The sequence below is a fragment of the Bubalus bubalis genome, chromosome 3, assembly GCF_019923935.1.
Source record: "Bubalus bubalis isolate 160015118507 breed Murrah chromosome 3, NDDB_SH_1, whole genome shotgun sequence".
Classification (NCBI taxonomy): Eukaryota; Metazoa; Chordata; class Mammalia; order Artiodactyla; family Bovidae; genus Bubalus; species Bubalus bubalis.
The window spans coordinates 50,322,954-50,342,594 of NC_059159.1; the positions used below are offsets into that span (position 1 = coordinate 50,322,954).

Genomic DNA, 19,641 nt, shown 5'->3' on the forward strand with positions numbered 1-19,641 from the left:
TTCCAAATTTGCTGGCATATTGAGTGCAGCACTTTCACAGCATCATCTTTCAGGATTTGGAATAGCTCAACTGGAATTCCATCACCTCCACTAGCTTTGTTCGTAGTGATGCTTTCTAAGGCCCACTTGACTTCACATTCCAGGATATCTGGCTCTAGGTCAGTGATCACACCATCGTGATTATCTGGGTCGTGAAGATCTTTTTTGTACAGTTCTTCTGTGTATTCTTGCCATCTCTTCTTAATATCTTCTGCTTCTGTTAGGTCCATACCATTTCCGTCCTTTATTGTGCCCATCTTTGCATGAAATGTCCCCTTGCTATCTCTAGTTTTCTTGAAGAGATCCCTAGTCTTTCCCATTCTGTTGTTTTCCTCTATTTCTTTGCATTGATTGCTGAAGAAGGCTTTCTTATCTCTTCTTGCTATTCTTTGGAACTCTGCATTCAGATGTTTATATCTTTCCTTTTCTCCTTTGCTTTTCGCTTCTCTTCTTTTCACAGCTATTTGTAAGGCCTCCCCAGACAGCCATTTTGCTTTTTTGCATTTCTTTTCCATGGGGATGGTCTTGATCCCTGTCTCCTGTACAATGTCACGAACCTCAGTCCATAGTTCATTAGGCACTCTATGTATCAGATCTAGTCCCTTAAATCTATTTCTCACTTCCACTGTATAATCATAAGGGATTTGATTTAGGTCATACCTGAATGGTCTAGTAGTTTTCCCTACTTTCTTCAATTTCAGTCTGAATTTGGCAATAAGGAGTTCATGATCTGAGCCAGAGTCAGCTCCTGGTCTTGTTTTTGTTGACTGTATAGAGCTTCTCCATCTTTGGCTGCAAAAAATATAATCAATCTGATTTTGGTGTTGACCATCTGGTGATGTCCATGTGTAGAGTCTTCTCTTGTGTTGTTGGAAGAGGGTATTTGCTATGACCAGTGCATTTTCTTGGCAAAACTCTATTAGTCTTTGCCCTGCTTCATTCCGTATTCCAAGGCCAAATTTGCCTGTTACTCCAGGTGTTTCTTGACTTCCTACTTTTGGATTCCAGTCCCCTATAATGAAAAGGACATCTTTTTTGGGTGTTCTAAAAGGTCTTGTAGGTCTTCATAGAACCGTTCAACTTCAGCTTCTTCAGCATTACTGGTTGAAGAATTTCTTAAGTTGATGAGGACTTTAGTCCTCATCAACTTAAGAAATTTAAACTCATTAGTACAATAATCATGTTTGCTGTTGACCCCTCTCCCTTACTAGCATCTGACCCTCTGCTCCCTAGAGACACAAACACTAACTCTTCATTCCACCCATCAACTCTAGCTCAAAAAAAAAAAAAAAAAAAAATTAACCATCTGTGGGGAAAAGTTTCTTCACTCTATTGTAAAGTCAGTTCCTGATTTGACACTTTTGGCAACCTATATTTCATTGACTTAGCACAGTTTATAACAGTTTAATGTATTTCCATTAGATTGCAAGCTCCAAGATATCAGGAACCTTTTGTTTATCATCCCTAGCAACTGCTGCTGCTGAGTTGTTTCCGTTGTCTCCGACTGTGCGACCCCATAGACAGCAGCCCACCAGGCTTGGGTGGGCTGAGATTCTCCAGGCAAGAACACTGGAGTGGGTTGCCATTTTCTTCTCCAATGCATGAAAGTGAAAAGTGAAAGTGAAGTTGCTCAGTCATGTCCGACTCTTAGTGACCCCATGGACTGCAGCCCACCAGGCTTCTCCGTCCATGGGACTTTCCAGGCAAGAGTACTGGAGTGGGGTGCCATTGCCTTCTCCAATCCCTAGCAGAGAGCAGGCTAAAAAAAAATGAGTCTCACTGCAAAACTATTGTCTCATAATTATTAAGCTTGTAAATCACAACAAATAATTAAATATATTCTTTAGGGCATTTGGGTCCTCCCTGGTGGCTCAGAAGGTAAAGAATCCACCTGCAATGCAAGAGGCGCGAGTTCAATCCCTGATTCAGGAAGGTCTCCTGCAGAAGGGAATGGCTACCCACTCCAATATTCTTGCCTGGAGAATTCCATGCACAGAAGAGCCTGGCAAGCTCCTGGGGTCAAAAAGAGTTCGACACCTGAGCAACTAACACATTCTTCTTTGGAGCATTTAGCTGTTTTGTGATCTTTTAAGTATTTGACTTTAAACATTTGCTTTCTTATACCGAGTCTTTTTTAAAGATTAAAATTGAGCAGTACTGTTGACAGTTCCACAACTGAGATATTTTAATGTAAATATTATAAAATACATACAATAGAAAATACAGAATGGTAATAGGTGATACAAGACAGTAAAAGGGGCTTTCCTGGCAGTCCAGTGGTTAAGACTCCCCACTTCCACTGCAGGGGACAAAGGTAATCCCTGGTGGAGGAACTAAGATCCTTCATGCTTCTCAACCCCCCCAAAAAAAGATATAATGTAAAAAATCCTCCTTCCCACCCTCCAATCTTCCAGTGTCACAACTGTAAACACAACAGCTTCTTTAAAATAACTAAAATTTCTAAGTATTCTAACAAGTCATAAGGCTTTGTTTCTTCTACATTGATTTGTTTTACATAGTGTTGACATATATTTAAAATATTAAGCATCACTACTGTTAAAGCAGGAATGAAACTTTAACCCTGGATTGACAGATGCCCATTTTCTTCACACTTTATATTTATTCTTCCTCATTAACATAATATTGCTCAAAACATATAGTACCCCTATTGATCACCAAAATTTTATTGTCTTGTCTTGCAAGTGTAGCACATATATAATTAAGCAGTTGGTAAACATGTAGAGATTGAGCAGGCACAAGGCCCAAGGGGTACTACTGTGTAATGTATCTATGGAAAGGTTGACTAGACCAGTTGTTACATTTGACAGCAAGAAAAAAAGTAACTGGTTTCTGTTCATTGCTGTGATTAAACAGAGAGTGGGTTCCTTTCTTTTGGCTTCGGAGACTGTGGATTCCAAATGCTTTTTATTTGCAGTGGGTGACTGGATAAGTTTCCAAGAACATGGTACTGCTGCCTCTTTAATTACAAATTTGGCAAAACTCAAAATTATATCACCCAGTAATAAACTACTAAGAAGGATCAGGCAAGAAGCAACTATCCAAATACAAAAAGCTAAATTGGCCATTCTTCGAGATACTACTTCTACATTTACCTGAACTATGGAAAGAGAAATGAAGAGGCCAATAGCTGTCAATAGAATACAGTATGCTACTTTTATCCAGTCTTTGATATGTGACCTTTTTTTAAGCACATATAACCCTGTTTGAACACCAGCCATGTGTACTGCCACGTACCCCAAGACAGAGATGATTCCTTCTCGGTTGGCATTTAATAAGCCAACCCTTGTGCCACTACCATCAGTGCCATACAAAATTAAACTTTTCAGGGGGGTGAAATCAAGGGCTAGCTGGTATAATGCAGTAATGCTGATGGCTACAATCCAGGACCTATTTAGGGGAAAAATAATCAAAAGCAGTGATGTTATCAATCTCACAGCTATTAAGGTAAAGAAAAAGTTCCAGTGAACACCATATTCAGTTAAATGTTCCTGATAGTCTATGGATTTTATAGCAACTAATCGCCCCATTCCTAGGAAAACTAATGGCCAAAGAGAGTACAGTGACTTTGTAAGATAACAAAATCTGGAGCCTTTTGTATATTTTCTCCTAACCTCTGGAGAAACCATTGCAGACCCAAAAATAAAGCCCCCTACTCCATAATCCATTGCTCCTGTCCCGTAGAGCTCGGTTTTGGCATATCTTCTGGGAAATAGTGGGAAGTCCACAGCCAAAATGGCAACAGCAGTAAAGGCACTGTTAACGACACGGAAACAGGAGATGGCTGGAATGTGTTCTGATTCTAGACTGACTTTCAAGAATTTTTCACAGATTTTCTGGAAAGGCATTCTGGCATAGCAAGTTCTTCTGCAGTATATTTCATAGAGCAGCCCTGCCCCAAGGATGATTGCAACAAGATACTCGAGGAGGACAAATGAAGAGAAAATGGTCAAAGTGGTGACCAGGGGAACTATCAGGAAAGCAAAGTCAACCAAGAATCGAGTCCTCGAGTTATGTGAAGAAGAATATAAATGCTGTGAGAGAATGATCAGGAGCCCTCTACACAGGATGCAGAGTGCAGGCAGGCACAAGCCCTCGGTGATCTCCAGCACGCTCGTTCCATTCTGGTTACTGACAAAAGCTTCCTTCATCTGCTTTTGAGACATTTTTTCTTCTTCCTATGAAAACAAGAGCAAAGGGATGCATTTGTGAAAAGCAACCTTTCTGTGGGATTGGCATATAGATGCACCTGACTGGATTTTACTTATTCCTGAATTTCAGAACCAAATCTAGGACTTGAGATTCCCCTCCAAGGATTGTTGGAAGAAGCCTAATAATATATGAAGATAAGGATGTCCTACTAATAGAATGAAATTACTGCTTAAAAAGCTTTAGCTGGGACTTCCCTGGTGGTCCAGTGGTTGGGAATCCACCTTAAGAGTTCAGGGGATAAGGTTTCGATCCCAGGTCCCGGAAGATGCCACATGCCACAGGGCAACTAGGCCTGGGCCACAAGCACTGACGCCGGATGCGTCCTGGAGCCCCTACACAACAAAAAGAAGCCACTGCAGTGAGAAGCCTGCGCACCCACAAGTAGAGAGAGAGTAGTCCCTGCAAAGAGAAAGCCCTCCCACAGCAAGGAAGACCCAGAATTGCTAAAAAATAAACACAGTACACTGTCATGAAAACAATGTAATGAAAATTAAACACACCTAACTAATGATTTCGAGTCCAATATGTGGGGGGAGAAGAGGGATGAGAAAAGAGAAGGTGCTTAAGTACACTTTGGATTTGGGGGCCCCAGTTTCTGTCCCGAGCCTCTCTGAACCTCCTGCCTCCAGCACAAAATGCGAACCCTCCAGGGATCTCCCGAGCTCCCCAGGCTGCTTGCTCCTCACCTCCTTTACAAGGTGTAGGTAGAGTGGAACGGACGCTAATCACGGAGGAGTAGGGACCGTAAAGTACATGCTAGTGTTAATTGTTTTAACCGCTACAAAACGCCTCTCCGCCCCACGTCCATGTCTGAAAAGCGGCACACGGGAAGCACACATGTCACTCAAACAAGAACCAGCCCGAGAATGTACGTTTGAGGGATGGCCTATCGGGACCCAACCACCCGAGGAGAAACCGATCCGAACCGGCTGGCCTTTAAAAAAGAGCTCTTTTCCTAACAGACATGCGCGCCGGTCCTCAAACCTCACGTGCTCCTGGGGTTTCAGAGCCCCGCGTAACTGGGCTGGAGAGCGGGATCCCCCGCCGCCGCGGGAAGCGCGGAAGCCCGCCACTTCCGCCTCGCGAGAGGCGCTTCCGGCCGAGATGGGGCGGGGCGGCCCGCGCTCCCAGGCCCCGCCCACCGCGCGGCCCCGCCCCGGGGGGTGCCCGTTTCCCACGCCCCGCCTGTTCCCCGCGCGCCTCAGGCCGTCTGGGTCTCCGGCTCGACCAGCCCAGGGCCTGACTCCATGGCCTGGGCCGCTGGCAAGCCGGTCTGTCAGAGGCGCCCGGGAGGAAACAGGTCCCGCACCCCACCATTGGCCATCAGACCCCACGGCGAGCGTCAAGGCGCCGGGTCTCCCTCTTGGGAGACCCACAGTCCCGCGAGGGCCCCGGAGCCCCTCCGTCCCTCCCCGCTCTTTCGCACCTCACCGCGGGCTCTAAAGTACACAGTCCCGGAGCAAGCCCTCGGCTCCGGATCCTGGCGTCCCGGCCGGGCCACGTGCACCCTGCTGTCGCGCGCCCCGCCCCCGGGGAGGAGCCCGCCGGCTCCCGGCCACTCGGCCCGAGGCACGGCGCCCGCAGCCTTCCCGGCGCCTCCCCGGCCGGCCCCCGTCCCGCGCCCGCCCTCTGCCTCGCAGGCCCTTCCCGCCGCCCTCACCCGGCCCGCCCGTCTGCCTTTCCAGTCCGGCCGGCGGGGGCCGCACGCTCGGCGGTTAGGGCCGTGGGACCGGTGAGTGCCACCCTGCAGCCGGGCCCGAAGGAACCGGGGGAGCCAGTGGGCCCCCGCGGCGCTGGAGAAAGGGGGCGCCCCCTCTTTTCCCCTTTCCAGAGCGCGCGGGCTTCACTTCGCCCTTTCGTTTTTGACCCTCTCGTATCCCAGGAGGAGGAAGCCCGGCTCTCTGCCTTTTGCTCCAGGACGAGGACCCTCCGGGGTCACGCCTCACCGTGCCTGCAGGGGCGGCCTGGGGTGCAGGGAGGTCCCACTCCCGCTGCGCGCCTCTCCCCGCCTGGAGACCTGGGAGGGGGGCCCCGGGAGGCGTGCAGGCAGCTGCGCCCTTGGCTGGGGGTCACGTCCACCTTCCCGAGAAGGACGGACTGTCCCCGTGCCCAGTGTTTCCGGAGCGGCATCCCAGTCCTGGGCCCGGCGGCGGCTCACCGGGACCGGGAGTGCCCGGTTCCCGCCGGGAAGCTGCGGGCGGGGCCGGCCGGGCTCCTGGGACCCCTACCCTGCCAGTCTCGTCTGCCCGGAGGCTGGGGGAGGGGGCGGGGGGGGGGGAGGGAGGAGTTGATAATCAGGTTGCCACTTGCCGTGCCCTGCCTAGGGGCTTTCATCTATTCATTCCTGTCTCCCTCCTGCCCACAGTGGTCACGCCCTTTTCAGAAATTCTCGGCTAGTAATCGCGAAGCCGACACGGAGCAAGAACTGGGGCAACCTGGAGAAAACCGCTTCCATCTGACTTGATTCTGGCAGGAAGTGGGCTCCGTATCGTAATAACCAACATTTGCCAAGCGCTCTCAAAGGTACTATCTCGTTGATCCTTAACTCGGCCTTGTGAGGTCTGGATATTAGCAGTCCTTTTTGCAAAAGAAGAAACGGAATAAGGCTTAGAGAGGTCCTGTGAACTGCATTTTTGAGGGGTTGTGGGCTCTGGATTCTAACTACACAATGTGCTGTATTCCCCTCTGATCCCTTCTCTTAAGACGACCTTTCCATTGAGGGAACTTCGTTGGCCTTGAGTCTCCAGAGCCCTCTGCACAGCTGTTGCCTGGATGGGGTACAGTCAGTGTCCAGAGTGAATGTGTCCACCACAGTCTTGATGCCCTCCTCTGCCTACATTGTCCTTTTTCCTGTTTTCTTGGAGGTCCCCCATTCCTGAGTTCTTTGAAAGGCTCAATGTATTCAGAGTCTCAAGAAACTTTCCTCCAAGGTCAGTCCATTACCAGCACCCCTCATCCTCATCCCTCCTTGCTGGGGATGTGTGGGGCCTGGGAAATTCTAAGAGTCACTCACAGTTTTTCAGAGATTGGCCCAAACCCAGCCTCACGACACCCCCCTCTCAGATGGACTCCTCCTCCAAAAGCTTGGCCTTCTTAAAGCTGACACTGAACTGTTCCACGTAATCAGTGCACCCAAATGGATCATCCATCCTTCTTACTAACAACATTTCTCCTCTAAATGAATATTCAAATTTGGACTTTGTAGAGTGCTTTCACCCGATTGACCTTCACAGCCACTCCCTGCAAAGTAGCTTTTGCAAATGAGGAGTGAAGGCAGGCAGGGAAGGTGAGGTGGCTGGTCAGGTGAAAGACTGAGCTATGGTTTCTGTCCCACACAACTGCTTTCCTGGAATATCAAGAATTGACTCCAGCCTTCCTGCCCCACTGAATACTGGCTGTACTAAGATGGAATATTTCTGTGTGCCCGAGAGGCTTCTCTGCTTTCCAGTGTCCTCACCCTCCATGGCACACTGACCCAGAAGATTTGCAGCCCCACCCCAAACCCTGTAGTGAAACTGGCCCTGAAGGAGCCCCAGGAGGCTCTGGAGGCTCTTGTAAAAGTTTCCTTCGTTCCCTAATTGGCAAGGAGCAGGACAGAGTCTTCCTCTCTGCCCAGGCTCGCCCTGGGTCTCATTTTGGTTCCTGGTGCTCGTGGGAGGAGCAGGACTGAGTCACCTTGGAGAAACCCTCATCACCTGTATGCGGCCCTTCTCTTCTCTCTTCTCCCACAGGCTCTGGGGTGGCTCGTCTCAGAGATTCCTTGGGAGCTGAGCCCTTCACAGGATCCATGCCCCAGCCTGTGCCCCCATGACCAGGTGGATAGCATTCCTCGTACCCGCGACCCAGAATCCTGGCTGACCACACTGAAGCAGGATGCTCCAGCAGGTAAAGTCCTCACCCTAAGATAACCCAGACCCTCAAGTACCTAAGGCAGCTCCGCCTCTTTCGTTTACCCGAATGATGCTTCCACTGCCCTGACCTGGAAGGGAGGGAAAGACCCCTTTAAAGGCCTTTCTTCTTTTCTGTCTTCAGAGAGGCACCTCGCTGCCTTTTGTCTGTTGCTGAGAAGCTCTTCCTGATACCTAATTTGAATCTCTCCTGTTGTGGTTTTTAGCTCTTTTCCCTAGGATGGGTAAGACAAGCTGGGTGAGGGAATCCTTGGGGTGTTTTGGTGACCTTACAAGCCTGAACCTGTGAGGGAGTCCTGAGAGATGCTCCTCACAGCCTGAATTGTACAGACAAGTTGGAAGCCTGGGGCTTCCAAGAGGAGGTGTTCTTTAAAGCTGAGCCTTAAAGAAGTAAGAGTTGGGACTTCCTTGGCAGTCCAGTGGTTAAGACTCTGCACTTCCATCGCAAAGGGCACTGGTTCAACCCCTGGTTGGGGAACTCAGATCCTGCATGCCACATGGCTCAGCCAGAAAAAAGAAAGAGTAGGAATTAGTCAAATGGAGAAGGAAAGTAAGCAGTCCAGGCAGAGTCAGCCTGTGCAGAAATGTGGGAGAAGATGACCTATGTGGAAATAGACAAGAATTCTGATGAATGGATCACAGGGAACATGGGGAATGGGATGTGAAACCCGCCCTTTACTGTGGGCCTCTGCCACTAAAGGCTCCTATGGCCCCAGGCCTGCAGGATTCCAAATCACCCTTCCCTGTGGTGCCCCACCTCCTACCCATATCATCCTTCACTTGCAGCTCTTGGTCCAGAGAGAATGCCAGATATTAGCTGAATTTTTTTATTTACTGAGTGTTGGCATTGGGCCATGGAGAAGGAAATGGCAACCCACTCCAGTATTCTTGCTTGGAGAATCCCATGGACAGAGGAGCCTAATGGGCTACAGTCCATGAGGTCGCACAGAGTTGGACACGAGTGAAGCGACTTAGCAGCAGCTGCAGCAGCCGTTGGGCCAAGGCAGATGTTTAAGATGATTCCTGGACTAGTGGAGTCCCAGGCGAGTAAGGCAGGATAACTGAATGTGAGGTCAGCCAGCCTCAAAGGAACCCTGGTAGACTCTGCTGCTTGACCTCTTGATCCTTTGGCTCGTGAAACAGGCTTGAAGGCCAGAGAGCAGGCAGGACAGCTACCTGCTCCAGGCTTTTTTTTTTTTTTTTTTGCGGAGGAAACTTTTTTATTGCCCATTTTTAAATTATTTCTCATTTAAAAATCAGTAATATTTATCAGGGCTTCCCTTGTTGGCTCAGCAGTAAAGAATCCACCTGCAATGCAGGAGATGACAGTTCGATCCCTGGGTTGGGAGGATCCCCTGGAGAAGGAAATGGCAACTCACTCTAGTATTCTTGCCTGGGAAATCCTATGAACAGAGGAGTCTGTCAGGCTGCAGTCTGTGGGGTCACAAAAGAGTCAGACATGACTTAGCAACTAAACAACAACCATGTTTATCAAAACTGTACTAGCAGCTGCTCCATGTTGCGCTCTTGCTGTATAGTAAGCACTATACTAAGCATTTTACACATATAATTTTGTTTAGTACTTGAAAAGGATACAGTATTACATACCCAATGCCATTATATCCCCATTTTGAAGATAGGGCTCAGAGCAGTTAGGTGACTTATTCAAGGTCACGTTCATTACAACGATGTGGGAAATATAGATAAGCAAAAAGAACATTACAATTACCCATAATTGTACTGCCCATAGATAACTGACATTTTAAAGAATACCCTAGATTTTTCTCCCTAAAAATTTTTAAAACATTTAAAGATCTCTTTCTCTTTGTAACCTGCTTTATTCAATTGTAAGGAGGTACTATAATTTAAGCTACTACTTGGACACTTGGGTTTTTTTGTTTGTTTGTTTTGCATTGTAAATGTTTCTATATACACAGAACATTCCTATGGCCTTTATATAGTATCATATTCTAGAAGAAGAATTGCAGGGTAGTTTTAAGGCCCTTGGTATGAAAAATGAAAGAAAGTGAGGTTGCTCAGTCGTGTCCGACTCTTTGCGACCCCATGGACTGTAACCTACCAGGTTCCTCCGTCCATGGGATTTTTCAGGCAAGAGTACTGGAGTGGGGTTCCATTTCCTTCTCCAGGAGATTGAACCTGGGTGTCGTCTGAGCCATCAGTATATTATTGCCTAATTATAAGAGCTACTTTTTAACAGAATAATAATAACAAACTTTTGGTGGCAGAAACCAGATGTTTTTTCTAAATACTTTATGTGCTTGTTAGTATCTATGAGATCTGCCACTACTACCACCATTCCCATTTTACAGATGAGGAACATTGGGGTGCAGAGAGACTAAGAAACTTACATAAGATTCTGTAACTAGGATGTGGTGGAATCAGGATTCAAACCCAGGCAATCTAGCTTTCAAGTCCAACTCAAGAACCATGATACTCAGCTGCCTGTCTGGTTGTATCAGATCTGCTCATAAATTATGGCTGGGTGTGAGTGATTTCCTTTTTCCACTAGGGTAGAGGGATTTGCATGGACACAGTCACGCTCTGACCTCAGCAGTTAATCCTGGAGATAAGAGTCTGCCTTGTGCATGCATTGTGGTGGGCCTAAGTTCAGAGAACAGGCAGCATCTTTGGAAGGAAACTTATCACTGGGCCTCTCAAATGACACTTGCCACTTTTGTTGGAGATTTTTGAACTCTAAGGTTCACTAGTCTCATTAGAAACCTGCACATAGGAACTTCCGTGGTGGTCCAGTGGTTAAGAATCCACCTGCAGGGGACACAGGTTTGTCCAGAAAGATCCCATATTGCCACGGGCGACTGAGCTCTTGAGCTGCAACTGCTGAAGCCCGCTTGCCCCAGAGCCCATGCTCGGCAACAGGAGAAGCCGCTGAAAGGAGAAGCCTGCGCACCCCAACTAGAGAGTAGCCCCTGCTTGCCGCAACTAGAGAAAGCCCCTGCACAGCAGTGAAGACCCAGCACAGCTGAATAAATACATAAAAATTTTGAAAAAATAAACCCACACATGTTATATCACAGACCCCTTCCTCCAAAAGCAGATTTCAGCCAGGTTACTGCCTGCTCCGCACACCTTCCCTGCCGCCCCCTGGGAGAAGAGAGGAGAAGTGGGATCACAGGAGGAAAGTGGGGAGAAGTTATGTAAAGTGTGGGTATCAGGGATGGGCAAGGGCGAGGCAGAAACGGCCTCTTCCCCACTGGTGCTTGTTCTTGACCTCATCTGCTCTCAAGTAGACCAGGGCAGCAGGAGCTAATTAATTAGCAAGCCTAAATTCAGGCCCAAGAGGCACATGATGAAGGCATTGTACTACCTCACAGCTGATAACATCTCTATCAAAAAAGGCCCAAACCCTGGTTCTTTCCCTTCGCAGTACCCGCCACCTCGGGCCTCACCCCCGCCAGCCCAGTAAGGTCGGGCCTGACTCACCTGAAAGCTGGAACGCATGGCAGAGGAGAAGGGATCGCATTTATTGATTTCCTGAGTACATGCTTCCCTGATGGCTCAGCGGGTAAAGAATGCGCCTGCAGTGCTGGAAACAGAGGGAATGAGAGTTTGATCCCTGGGTCTGGAAGATCCCCTAGAGGAGGGCATGGCACCCCACTCCAGTACTCTTGCCTGGAGAACCCCATGGACAGAGGAGCCTGGCGGCCTACAGCCCTATGGGGTCACAAAGAGTCGGACACCACTGAAACAGCTAACACTTCCACTTTGAGTACATTCTCTGTGCCAGGCACCAAGGGCTTTGCTTTCCTCCCCCCAACATTTATTTATTTGGCCGCATCAGGTGTTAGTTGCTGCACTCAGGGTGTTCATTGCATCGTCTGGTATCTTTCCTTGCAGCACGGAATCTCTGGTTGTGGCACGCAGGTGCAACACTTGGGCTCTCCAGGTATGGCCCACTGCATCCAGAGCACACAGGTTCAGTAGTTGTGGCTTGTGGGCCTAGTTGCTCTGCAGCAATGTGGGATCTTAGTTCCCCGACCAGGACTCAAACTCACATCCCCAGCCTTGCAAGGCAGATTCTTAATCACTGCTTCACCAGGGAGGTCCCCAACTAAGCGCTTTCCATATCTCTTTCTTGTTTTTCTTCCAAACAACCTTGTGAGTTGATTCTGTTTTCCTTTATTTACAAACAAAGAAGCCTCCGCTTAACCTCAGAGAGGTTAAGAAGCTTATGCAGGCTCACAGGTCTAGTTAATGGTGGAGGTACAATTTGAACAACCAGACTGTGATCCCAGAGGCCGGTTTTCTGTCTCTTGTACAAGCCCTCACCCTGACGGAGCTGCCGGCCGGTCTGAGTCCCAGTGCTTCTGGTCCTGTTTTTCCCTCCCAGGTTAATGGCCACGGTTCAGGCTCTGCTGCCCACGGTGGGGAGTCCCTGAGGGAAGACCTGCAGGACCTCCTGGGCGAGGAGGTCCCGATGCAGCAGCTCGATGACCTCACCAAGGTGAATCCTGTGACGCTGGAGACAGGTATGCCTCCCCCGCCCACCCACCCCACCCCAGAGGGGTGTGCCTTCTCCCAGAGGGTATTCAGCTCCGCTGCCTCGGGTCAGACAGGACGTGGACAGCCAGGTGGGCTGCTCCAGACCCCCGCCTGGCGGCTGCCCTCAGACTCCCCAACACAGGCTTTGCTCCAGATGTGGGGTTCATCTTAATTAGATCTTTCTCATACCTGCTCATCAGGGAGAGGCTGGGCTCTCATGGCTCTTGGCTAATTGCAGAGGGAACTCTGGTAGGTGGGGTGTTGGTCTGTACGTGCGGCTGTGTCTCCATCTGAGCCAGAGTTTGCTAACGGCATCCCTGCCTCAGTCCTGAGGTGTCTGCAGGCCCGGTACATGGCCGACACATTCTACACCAACGCCGGCTGCACCCTGGTGGCTATGAACCCCTTCAAGCCCGTCCCTCAGCTCTACTCGCCCGAGCTGATGCGAGAGTACCACGCTGCTTCTCAGCCCCAGGTGAGACCCCCGCTTCCCAGGGAATCAGGGCTCCCCCTCCTCCCCGCGGGCACCTGGCAGCTTCGCTGTCCGTATCCGTGTCGTCGTCAGCCGGGCTGTCGTTCAGAGACTGCTGGGGCTGTGACCTTCCCACCAGAAGCTCACAGAAGTTTGGACATGTGCCAGGAGGTGCAAAATGAGAGAAAGCAGTATTTGCTTAACTGATTTTGGATCCTAAAATAGGGACATGGACAGATTTTTTTTTTTTTCTTGTTTGTGAATTTATTAGTTGGAAAGAATTTCCCAAGGCATATTTGTGTATTTAAAAACCACTTTTTGGGGAAAAGAATAAAATTACGTGCGGTACGGATTGCCTTGGAAAATTCAGCACATGTTCGTCTCCACTGATTGGGAGGAGGGGTCTCTTCTTACGCAAGTGGGGATGAAGCTGGTACAGGCAGGGAACAGCCCAGTGGATGTTAGCATGCAGGGAGAAGCCAGAGCAAACTTGGCGGCAGGAGCAGGGTGTTGTGGAGAGAAGCACAGATGAGGGTGGGAAGGTGAGCTATTCCGGGGCTGTCGTCAGAGAGTCTGCACCACAGCTGAGAGTCCACAGAGCTGCTTCATCAGGGTGGGAGTGGGGCTGTGAACAGAGCCCGCCGTGGGGATGAAGTTGGGGGAGTTGGGTTAAGGAAGGTGAGACCAGCGGCTGAATGGCTGGAGGCTTTGTAACTGTCCAGGTGAGAAGTGGGTGGGGGGAGGGCCTAGAGAGAGATGGTTCTGACAGCCTCCAGAATGATGCCCTCTCCCTTCAGGAAGCTGTAGGCAAGCGGTCATTGCTGGCAGAGCCGCACTGGGTCTGCATGGACTAACCCGGCTCATCCAGGGTTTGTGTCTGGGTGGGCAGCCAGGGAGGTCTGGCCTGAGAGCCGGTCTTACCGACTGCCTCCTCAAAGGCAAAGCCGCGTGATGGTCCCCTCTGTTCCCTCAGTGCCCAGCACACTGAGAACAATTAATCCTTGTTGATGGAAAGGAGAATAGTAACATTGGAATCCAAATCACATAGATGCCTTTATTTGCTGAGTGGCCTTGAGAAGGTTATTTAACCCATATGAACCTCCAATTTGTCATCTATAAAATAGGGTTACTTCTTAGGCAATAACTGGTAAGAAAGCTCTTGCAAACTGTAATAACATAAAATAAAAAAAGTAGCAGAATAAAACTATTGACATAAGATGGGAGGATAACGTGTTAATGTCATAGACTGGTCAAGGCCAGCACTGCTTCCAAACTGAGAGAAGATGAATGGGTCACGCCTGCAGCTGGCCTCACGTTGTTATGCCAAGAAGTTTTTCTAGAGGAAGCCTCCACCGCTGCTGTGGACAGGCTCCCCGTTGCAGCCATCGCTGGATCAACCACTCCTCGCAGACAGGGGTTTGCTCCCATGACCTTTCACCCCTTGATGTTTCAGACACTGAAGCCCCACATCTTCACTGTGGGCGAACAGACCTACAGGAATGTCAAGAGCCTGATCGAGCCGGTCAACCAGTCTGTTGTTGTCAGTGGAGAGAGTGGCGCTGGAAAGGTAGGCGGGCCTCCTTCCCACCCTGTCAGCTTCATGACTGGCTGGACGGGCAGACAGGCTGGGCTGGGGCTCCGGGGAGTGTCACTCATGAAGTCAGTGTGCAGCGCTGGGTGGGACCTGGGCAGGAAGTCAGGAGCCAGGGGTTCTAGGCCAGCTCTTCCACCAGCTCTGCCCTGACCCGAGGGGAGAGTCTTTCCTCTCTGAGCCTTCATATCCTCATCAGAGGACTCTCCCAGCTCTGACAGCCATTGGAAACAAAAGTCAGCAGTTGGGGGTTCCAGCATAGCACTGAAGAGCACATCAGAACAGTATTTAGCTCTTGCAGACCTCAGTTCTTCCACGTGTAAAATGGCAAGGAGGGAAGGACTGGCCCGTAGCTCACGGGGGCCTTCTGTGCACGTAAGGCGCTTGGTGGCATGCTCAGCACACGGCAGCATTCCTCCAGAATCGTCAGGGTTCCAGTAAGGAAGCACCCTGCCTGCATCTCTGGGTCGCCCTTGATGGCAAGGGCGGTGCATGGGGCCGGCTGTGGGGAAGGACAGAGTCTCCTGTGTGGTCATGCAGTCCCCAGGCGGCACAGTCAGTCCAGGTGACACGGAACGTTGTGCACGGATGGGTGAGGAGTCGCACGGCTGTCAGAGGCCTGCTGGTCGGGGCCTCACCCCCTTCTTGACAAGCCTCACCAGCCACCCCACCCTTTCCTCCACGTTACCTTCTCAAGGGATTCTTTGGACCGTAAACCCACTCTGTCTACAGTCACCCATGAAAGCGTTGCCAAGCACCAAGGCAGGTTCTAGGCTCTGGGCTAGCTAGTGAGGAGTGGCAAGGGGAGAAACAGAGATAGCCCAGTTGGTAAAGAATCCACCTGCAATGCAGGAGACCCTGGTTCGATTCCTGGGTTGGGAAGATCCCCTGGAGAAGGGATAGGCTACCCACTCCAATATTCTTGGGCTTCCCTTGTGGCTCAGCTGATAAAGAATCTGCCCGCAATGGGGAAGACCTGGGTTCAGTCCCTAGGTTGGGAAGATCCCCTGGAAAGGAAAAGGCTACCCACTCCAGTATTCTGGCCTGGAGAATGCCATGGACTGTGTAGTCCATGGGGTCACAAGGAGTCGGACATGACTTAGCAACTTGCACAACAACGCTTGGCCCAGTGGGAAAGACAGACAAGGAAGCACATGAAGACTGCACGCTCTAGGGATGAGGTTAGGACTTGGGGACACAGGTGATCTTCGAGAGCTGTGCCAAGGCTGCTGGTGGGGTGGTGATGCTCGGCTCCTGGATGAAGCCCATTGTCCTCCAGAATTGCTCTGGGGAGCTGAGGCTGGACCTGGCCCTAGACCCATGCAACCAGAGCTCAGAAACCCTTTATTGAATAGCTGCTGTGGTCACGGGCTGGGCCTGTTATCTTTTTAAAATTTATTTTTAATAACTAGCAATATAGCTACATAGTTCAAAAATCGAGCAATACTACAGGGCTTACAAAGAAAAACAGCGGCCCTGCCTCGTGTCTCTCAACCCTGTTCCCTGTCTCAGGGGCAGCTGCCTTTCCATCTTAGCAGTTTGTTTGGGTATGGCCATCCATATTTCTAAACAATGTGTTTATGTAATTAGTTACTGATTTTTCCCTTTTGAACCTTTGCTGTTCACTTCCTACTTTAACGGTGTAGCCCTGTTACCCTGCCCCCAAATGCATATGTAATTATCTTATGATTTCTAAGGAGGTTAATATATATAGTGCTCTTATGATTTCTAAGGAGGTTAATATATATAGTGCTATGTACATATTGTTCACAGCCAAGCACTATAATATCCTATGATTATATTTCCTTTCTTGTATGATTTTTACTTTCTTCTTAATAACTCTCGCATATATTCACTTGCATAGTTTTTACATACCTGTTCTTTATTACCAAACTTGTCACCAGAACTGGGAAACACCTGCCCAGCTGGCAGGTACATCAGGTGCTTTTTCTCCCTTGGTGATGCCCTAGCTAGCGCTCTCATGTCTCCTCCATCCGGACTGGGGGCTGCCAAGGGCTGCTGGGGAGCTATCACCCGGGAGCTGTCTGCCTCGCTCTGGGGATCCAGAGTGCTGTCTGTCCTGTTGTAAATCCCCTGTTGTCGGAGCCCAGTGGCTTCCTCCTCTTGCTTTACTGCCTTGTTTTAGTGGAGCATTTTCTTTAGTAGCTTCTCGACAAAGGTTACGTGAAGGGCATGTTTTGAGTTGTTTGCACATCTGAAAATGTTTATTGTGCCTTATTTTGACATGTTGGCTGGATATTCTGATCTCAAGTTGGAAATCATTTTCTTTCTGAATTTGGAAGTTATTTCTTTAAATATTCTTCGAGTGTTGATGTTAAAAGTCCCAGTCCATAAGTGGCAGTTTGTATTTTCTTTCCAAAAGTCTTTAGGGTCATCTTTTCTATCCATAGGTGTTGAAATTCACAGTGACGTGTCTTTTCTCTCTTGCCGTGCTGGATACTTCGTGTAGGTCTTTTAAACCTTGAGATTCACGTCCTTTAGATTGGGAAAATGCTATATCTAATAATTTATTTCTTTACACCACTTGTTTTCTCCTTCTGGAATTCCTATTAGTAGGGAGTTTGATAAATTGTCTAATATCCTATTTTTCTTACATATTCTTCTGTCTCTTAATATTTTGTCCTGTCTTCTAGGAGATATTCTCTAATTTATCCTTCAGTTCTTTTAAATTTTGAATTTTTATTAAGCAGTTTACTTCTAAAAGTTCTTTCTTATTCTCTGAGTATTTTTTCCCCCCCAGCATCTTGGTCTTATTTCTTCTCTTCTCTTTGAGGATCTTTCATGATTTTTACTTGGCTCCTGCCCTTTTCATTTCTGTTTCCTTCTAGTTCCTTTTCCTCTTTTGTTGTGATATTTGCCAGTCATGTAAAAGAAGTTTACCAAGTAGTTGATGATCTTTGAATTTCTGTTCATACTTAAGAGTAAAGCCTTAAGCAACTGATTAGAATCTATGTTTATGGACAGGATACCATAAACATAAGAGATTATGAAAGAGTTTAGAAAGCTACCTCACCAGGGGTAGCTTTCTAAACCTGTGGGACCCTGAATGCCCATAACTTTTTTCTCATGAGCTTGTTAGTATCTCCAGAAAAGATTTCACCCAATCTCTTTCCTGAGAGATGGAAACTACAGTTAAATGGAAATGATAAAAATTAAAAACACGAACCACTCCTTTGTGCTTATCAGCAGGTTAGACATGCAGGAGAATACATCAGTGAACTTGAGAGTGGGTCAATAAAAATAAAAAAACAAAGAGGAAATTGAGAAACAAAGAGAAAAAGTGCGTCCAGGAGCTTTGGTGCAATATCAGATGGTTTTCCATACTTGTAATTGGTGTCCCAGGTGAAGAGAGAATGTGGGTCGGAAGTATTAATAATATCCTAAGAAAATTACCAAAAGGTGGCAACCCCAGATCCTTGTTCTTAAATGCAATCAAAAGGAGAAATAAAGTCAAAATTAATAGTTTGATATTTGTACATTCACGTACACGTGGAATTGATATGGACTCTTCTGAGCCATAAAACAAATCTCAATTTGAAAAGATTAAAATATGAACTATGTTGTAAACATCCTTTGGGTCAAAGAAGTAATCACAGTGCATGTTAGAAAACACTGAACTGAACGAAAAGGAAAGCACAACATATCAAAATCTGTGCTTTAAAAAAAAAATGCAGCGCCTGGAGGGAAATTTGTTGTAGCTTGTGTTAGAGAGCACGAGAGGCCTGCGCACCACACCTGGAGAGAAGCCCCACTTGCCACACCTAGAGAAAAGCCCACACGGCCACCAGGATCCAGCACAGCCAAGTATGAGTGAATTGTCGCTGTTGAATCGCTGAATCATGTACAGCTCTCTGTGACCCCGCAGACCGCAGCATACCAGGTATCCCTGTCCTGCGCTATCTTCCGGGGCTTGTTCAAACTCACATCCTCGAGTCGGTGATGCCATCCAACCATCTCATCCCTGTTATCACCTTCTCCTCCCGCCCTCAATCTTTCCCAGCATCAGGATCTTCTTGAATGAGTCTGCTCTTCGCATCAGGTGGCCAAAGTATTGGAGCTTCAGCTTCAGCATCGGTCCTTCCAATGAATCTTCAGGGTTGATTTCCTTTAGGATTGACTGATTTGATCTCCTTGCAGTCCAAGGGACTTTCAAGGGTCTTCTCCAGCACCACAATTTGAAAGCATCAGTTCTTTGGCTTTCAGACTTCTTTATGGTCCAACACTCACATCTGTACACGACTACTAGAAAAACCATAGCTTTGACTATACGGACCTTTGTCAGCAAAGTGGTGTCCATAGTTCTTAAATAAATAAATATTTTTTTTAACAAAACACTAAAGTAGAAACAGAAAAAAATAATAAAGTAAATGAAATCAATGGCTGTCTTTTTTAAAGATCAGTAAAATCAATAACCCTCTAGTCAGACTTTTTTATTGGCCATGAGGCACAGCTTGTAGGATCTTAATTCCCCGACCAGGGATCGAACCTGAACCCCCTACAGTATAAGCACAGAGTCCTAACGACTCGACCGCCAGGGAGGTCCCCCTCTAACCAGACTTAAAGAGAGAAAAGGACAAATTACAAATGTCAGAAATGAAAGAATAGGCATAACTAAAGATCCCACAGACGAGATTTTTCATTAACTTTATTTCAATGAATTCTCCAATTTAATGAAAGAGTATTTTGAAATATGTTAACGGCTGCAGCTCACACAAGAAATATATAACCTGAATATCTAAATTTCTGAGGCAAATTTAAATCATAGTTAAAAATCTTTCCTCATAGAAAGCCCCACGCTCAGGCGGCTTCACTTTGTGGATTCTTCCAAGTGTTTAAGACCCTGATGCTGGGAAAGATTG

General features: G+C 48.1%; 2 protein-coding genes across 17 annotated transcripts in view; one reads left to right on the forward strand and one right to left on the reverse strand.

Moving 5' to 3' along the window:
- The window catches only part of MYO19 (myosin XIX), a 44,467-nt gene that overhangs the window by 5,055 nt on the left and 19,771 nt on the right, over window positions 1-19,641 (forward strand). For 2 of the 6 annotated variants that reach the window (XM_006065472.4, XM_025281138.3), the window contains exons 1-6: window positions 5,863-6,001; window positions 6,635-6,792; window positions 8,001-8,154; window positions 12,547-12,685; window positions 13,025-13,173; window positions 14,624-14,737. In XM_006065472.4, the coding sequence (XP_006065534.3) occupies window positions 8,143-8,154; window positions 12,547-12,685; window positions 13,025-13,173; window positions 14,624-14,737 (414 nt within the window). In that variant the 5' untranslated portion in view covers window positions 5,863-6,001; window positions 6,635-6,792; window positions 8,001-8,142. Of the gene's footprint in view, window positions 1-5,861; window positions 6,002-6,634; window positions 6,793-8,000; window positions 8,155-12,546; window positions 12,686-13,024; window positions 13,174-14,623; window positions 14,738-19,641 lie in introns of those variants that run through there. The other 4 variants (XM_025281135.3, XM_025281136.3, XM_025281142.3 and 1 more) reach the window with 3 other exon arrangements.
- PIGW (phosphatidylinositol glycan anchor biosynthesis class W) lies at window positions 2,200-6,513 on the reverse strand. 11 transcript variants are annotated; one of them, XM_044939584.1, is made up of 3 exons: window positions 6,216-6,513; window positions 4,464-4,601; window positions 2,200-4,235 (listed from the first exon to the last, which is right to left on the reverse strand). In XM_044939584.1, exon 3 carries the CDS (start codon window positions 4,221-4,223, stop codon window positions 2,712-2,714), a length of 1,512 nt encoding a protein of 503 aa, XP_044795519.1. In that variant the 5' UTR covers window positions 4,224-4,235; window positions 4,464-4,601; window positions 6,216-6,513; the 3' UTR covers window positions 2,200-2,711. The 11 variants fall into 11 exon arrangements, with proteins under 11 accessions (XP_044795519.1, XP_044795516.1, XP_044795517.1 ...); XM_044939581.2 differs by lacking the exons at window positions 4,464-4,601; window positions 6,216-6,513 and adding exons at window positions 4,956-5,079; window positions 5,196-5,338; XM_044939582.1 differs by lacking the exon at window positions 6,216-6,513 and adding an exon at window positions 5,174-5,320.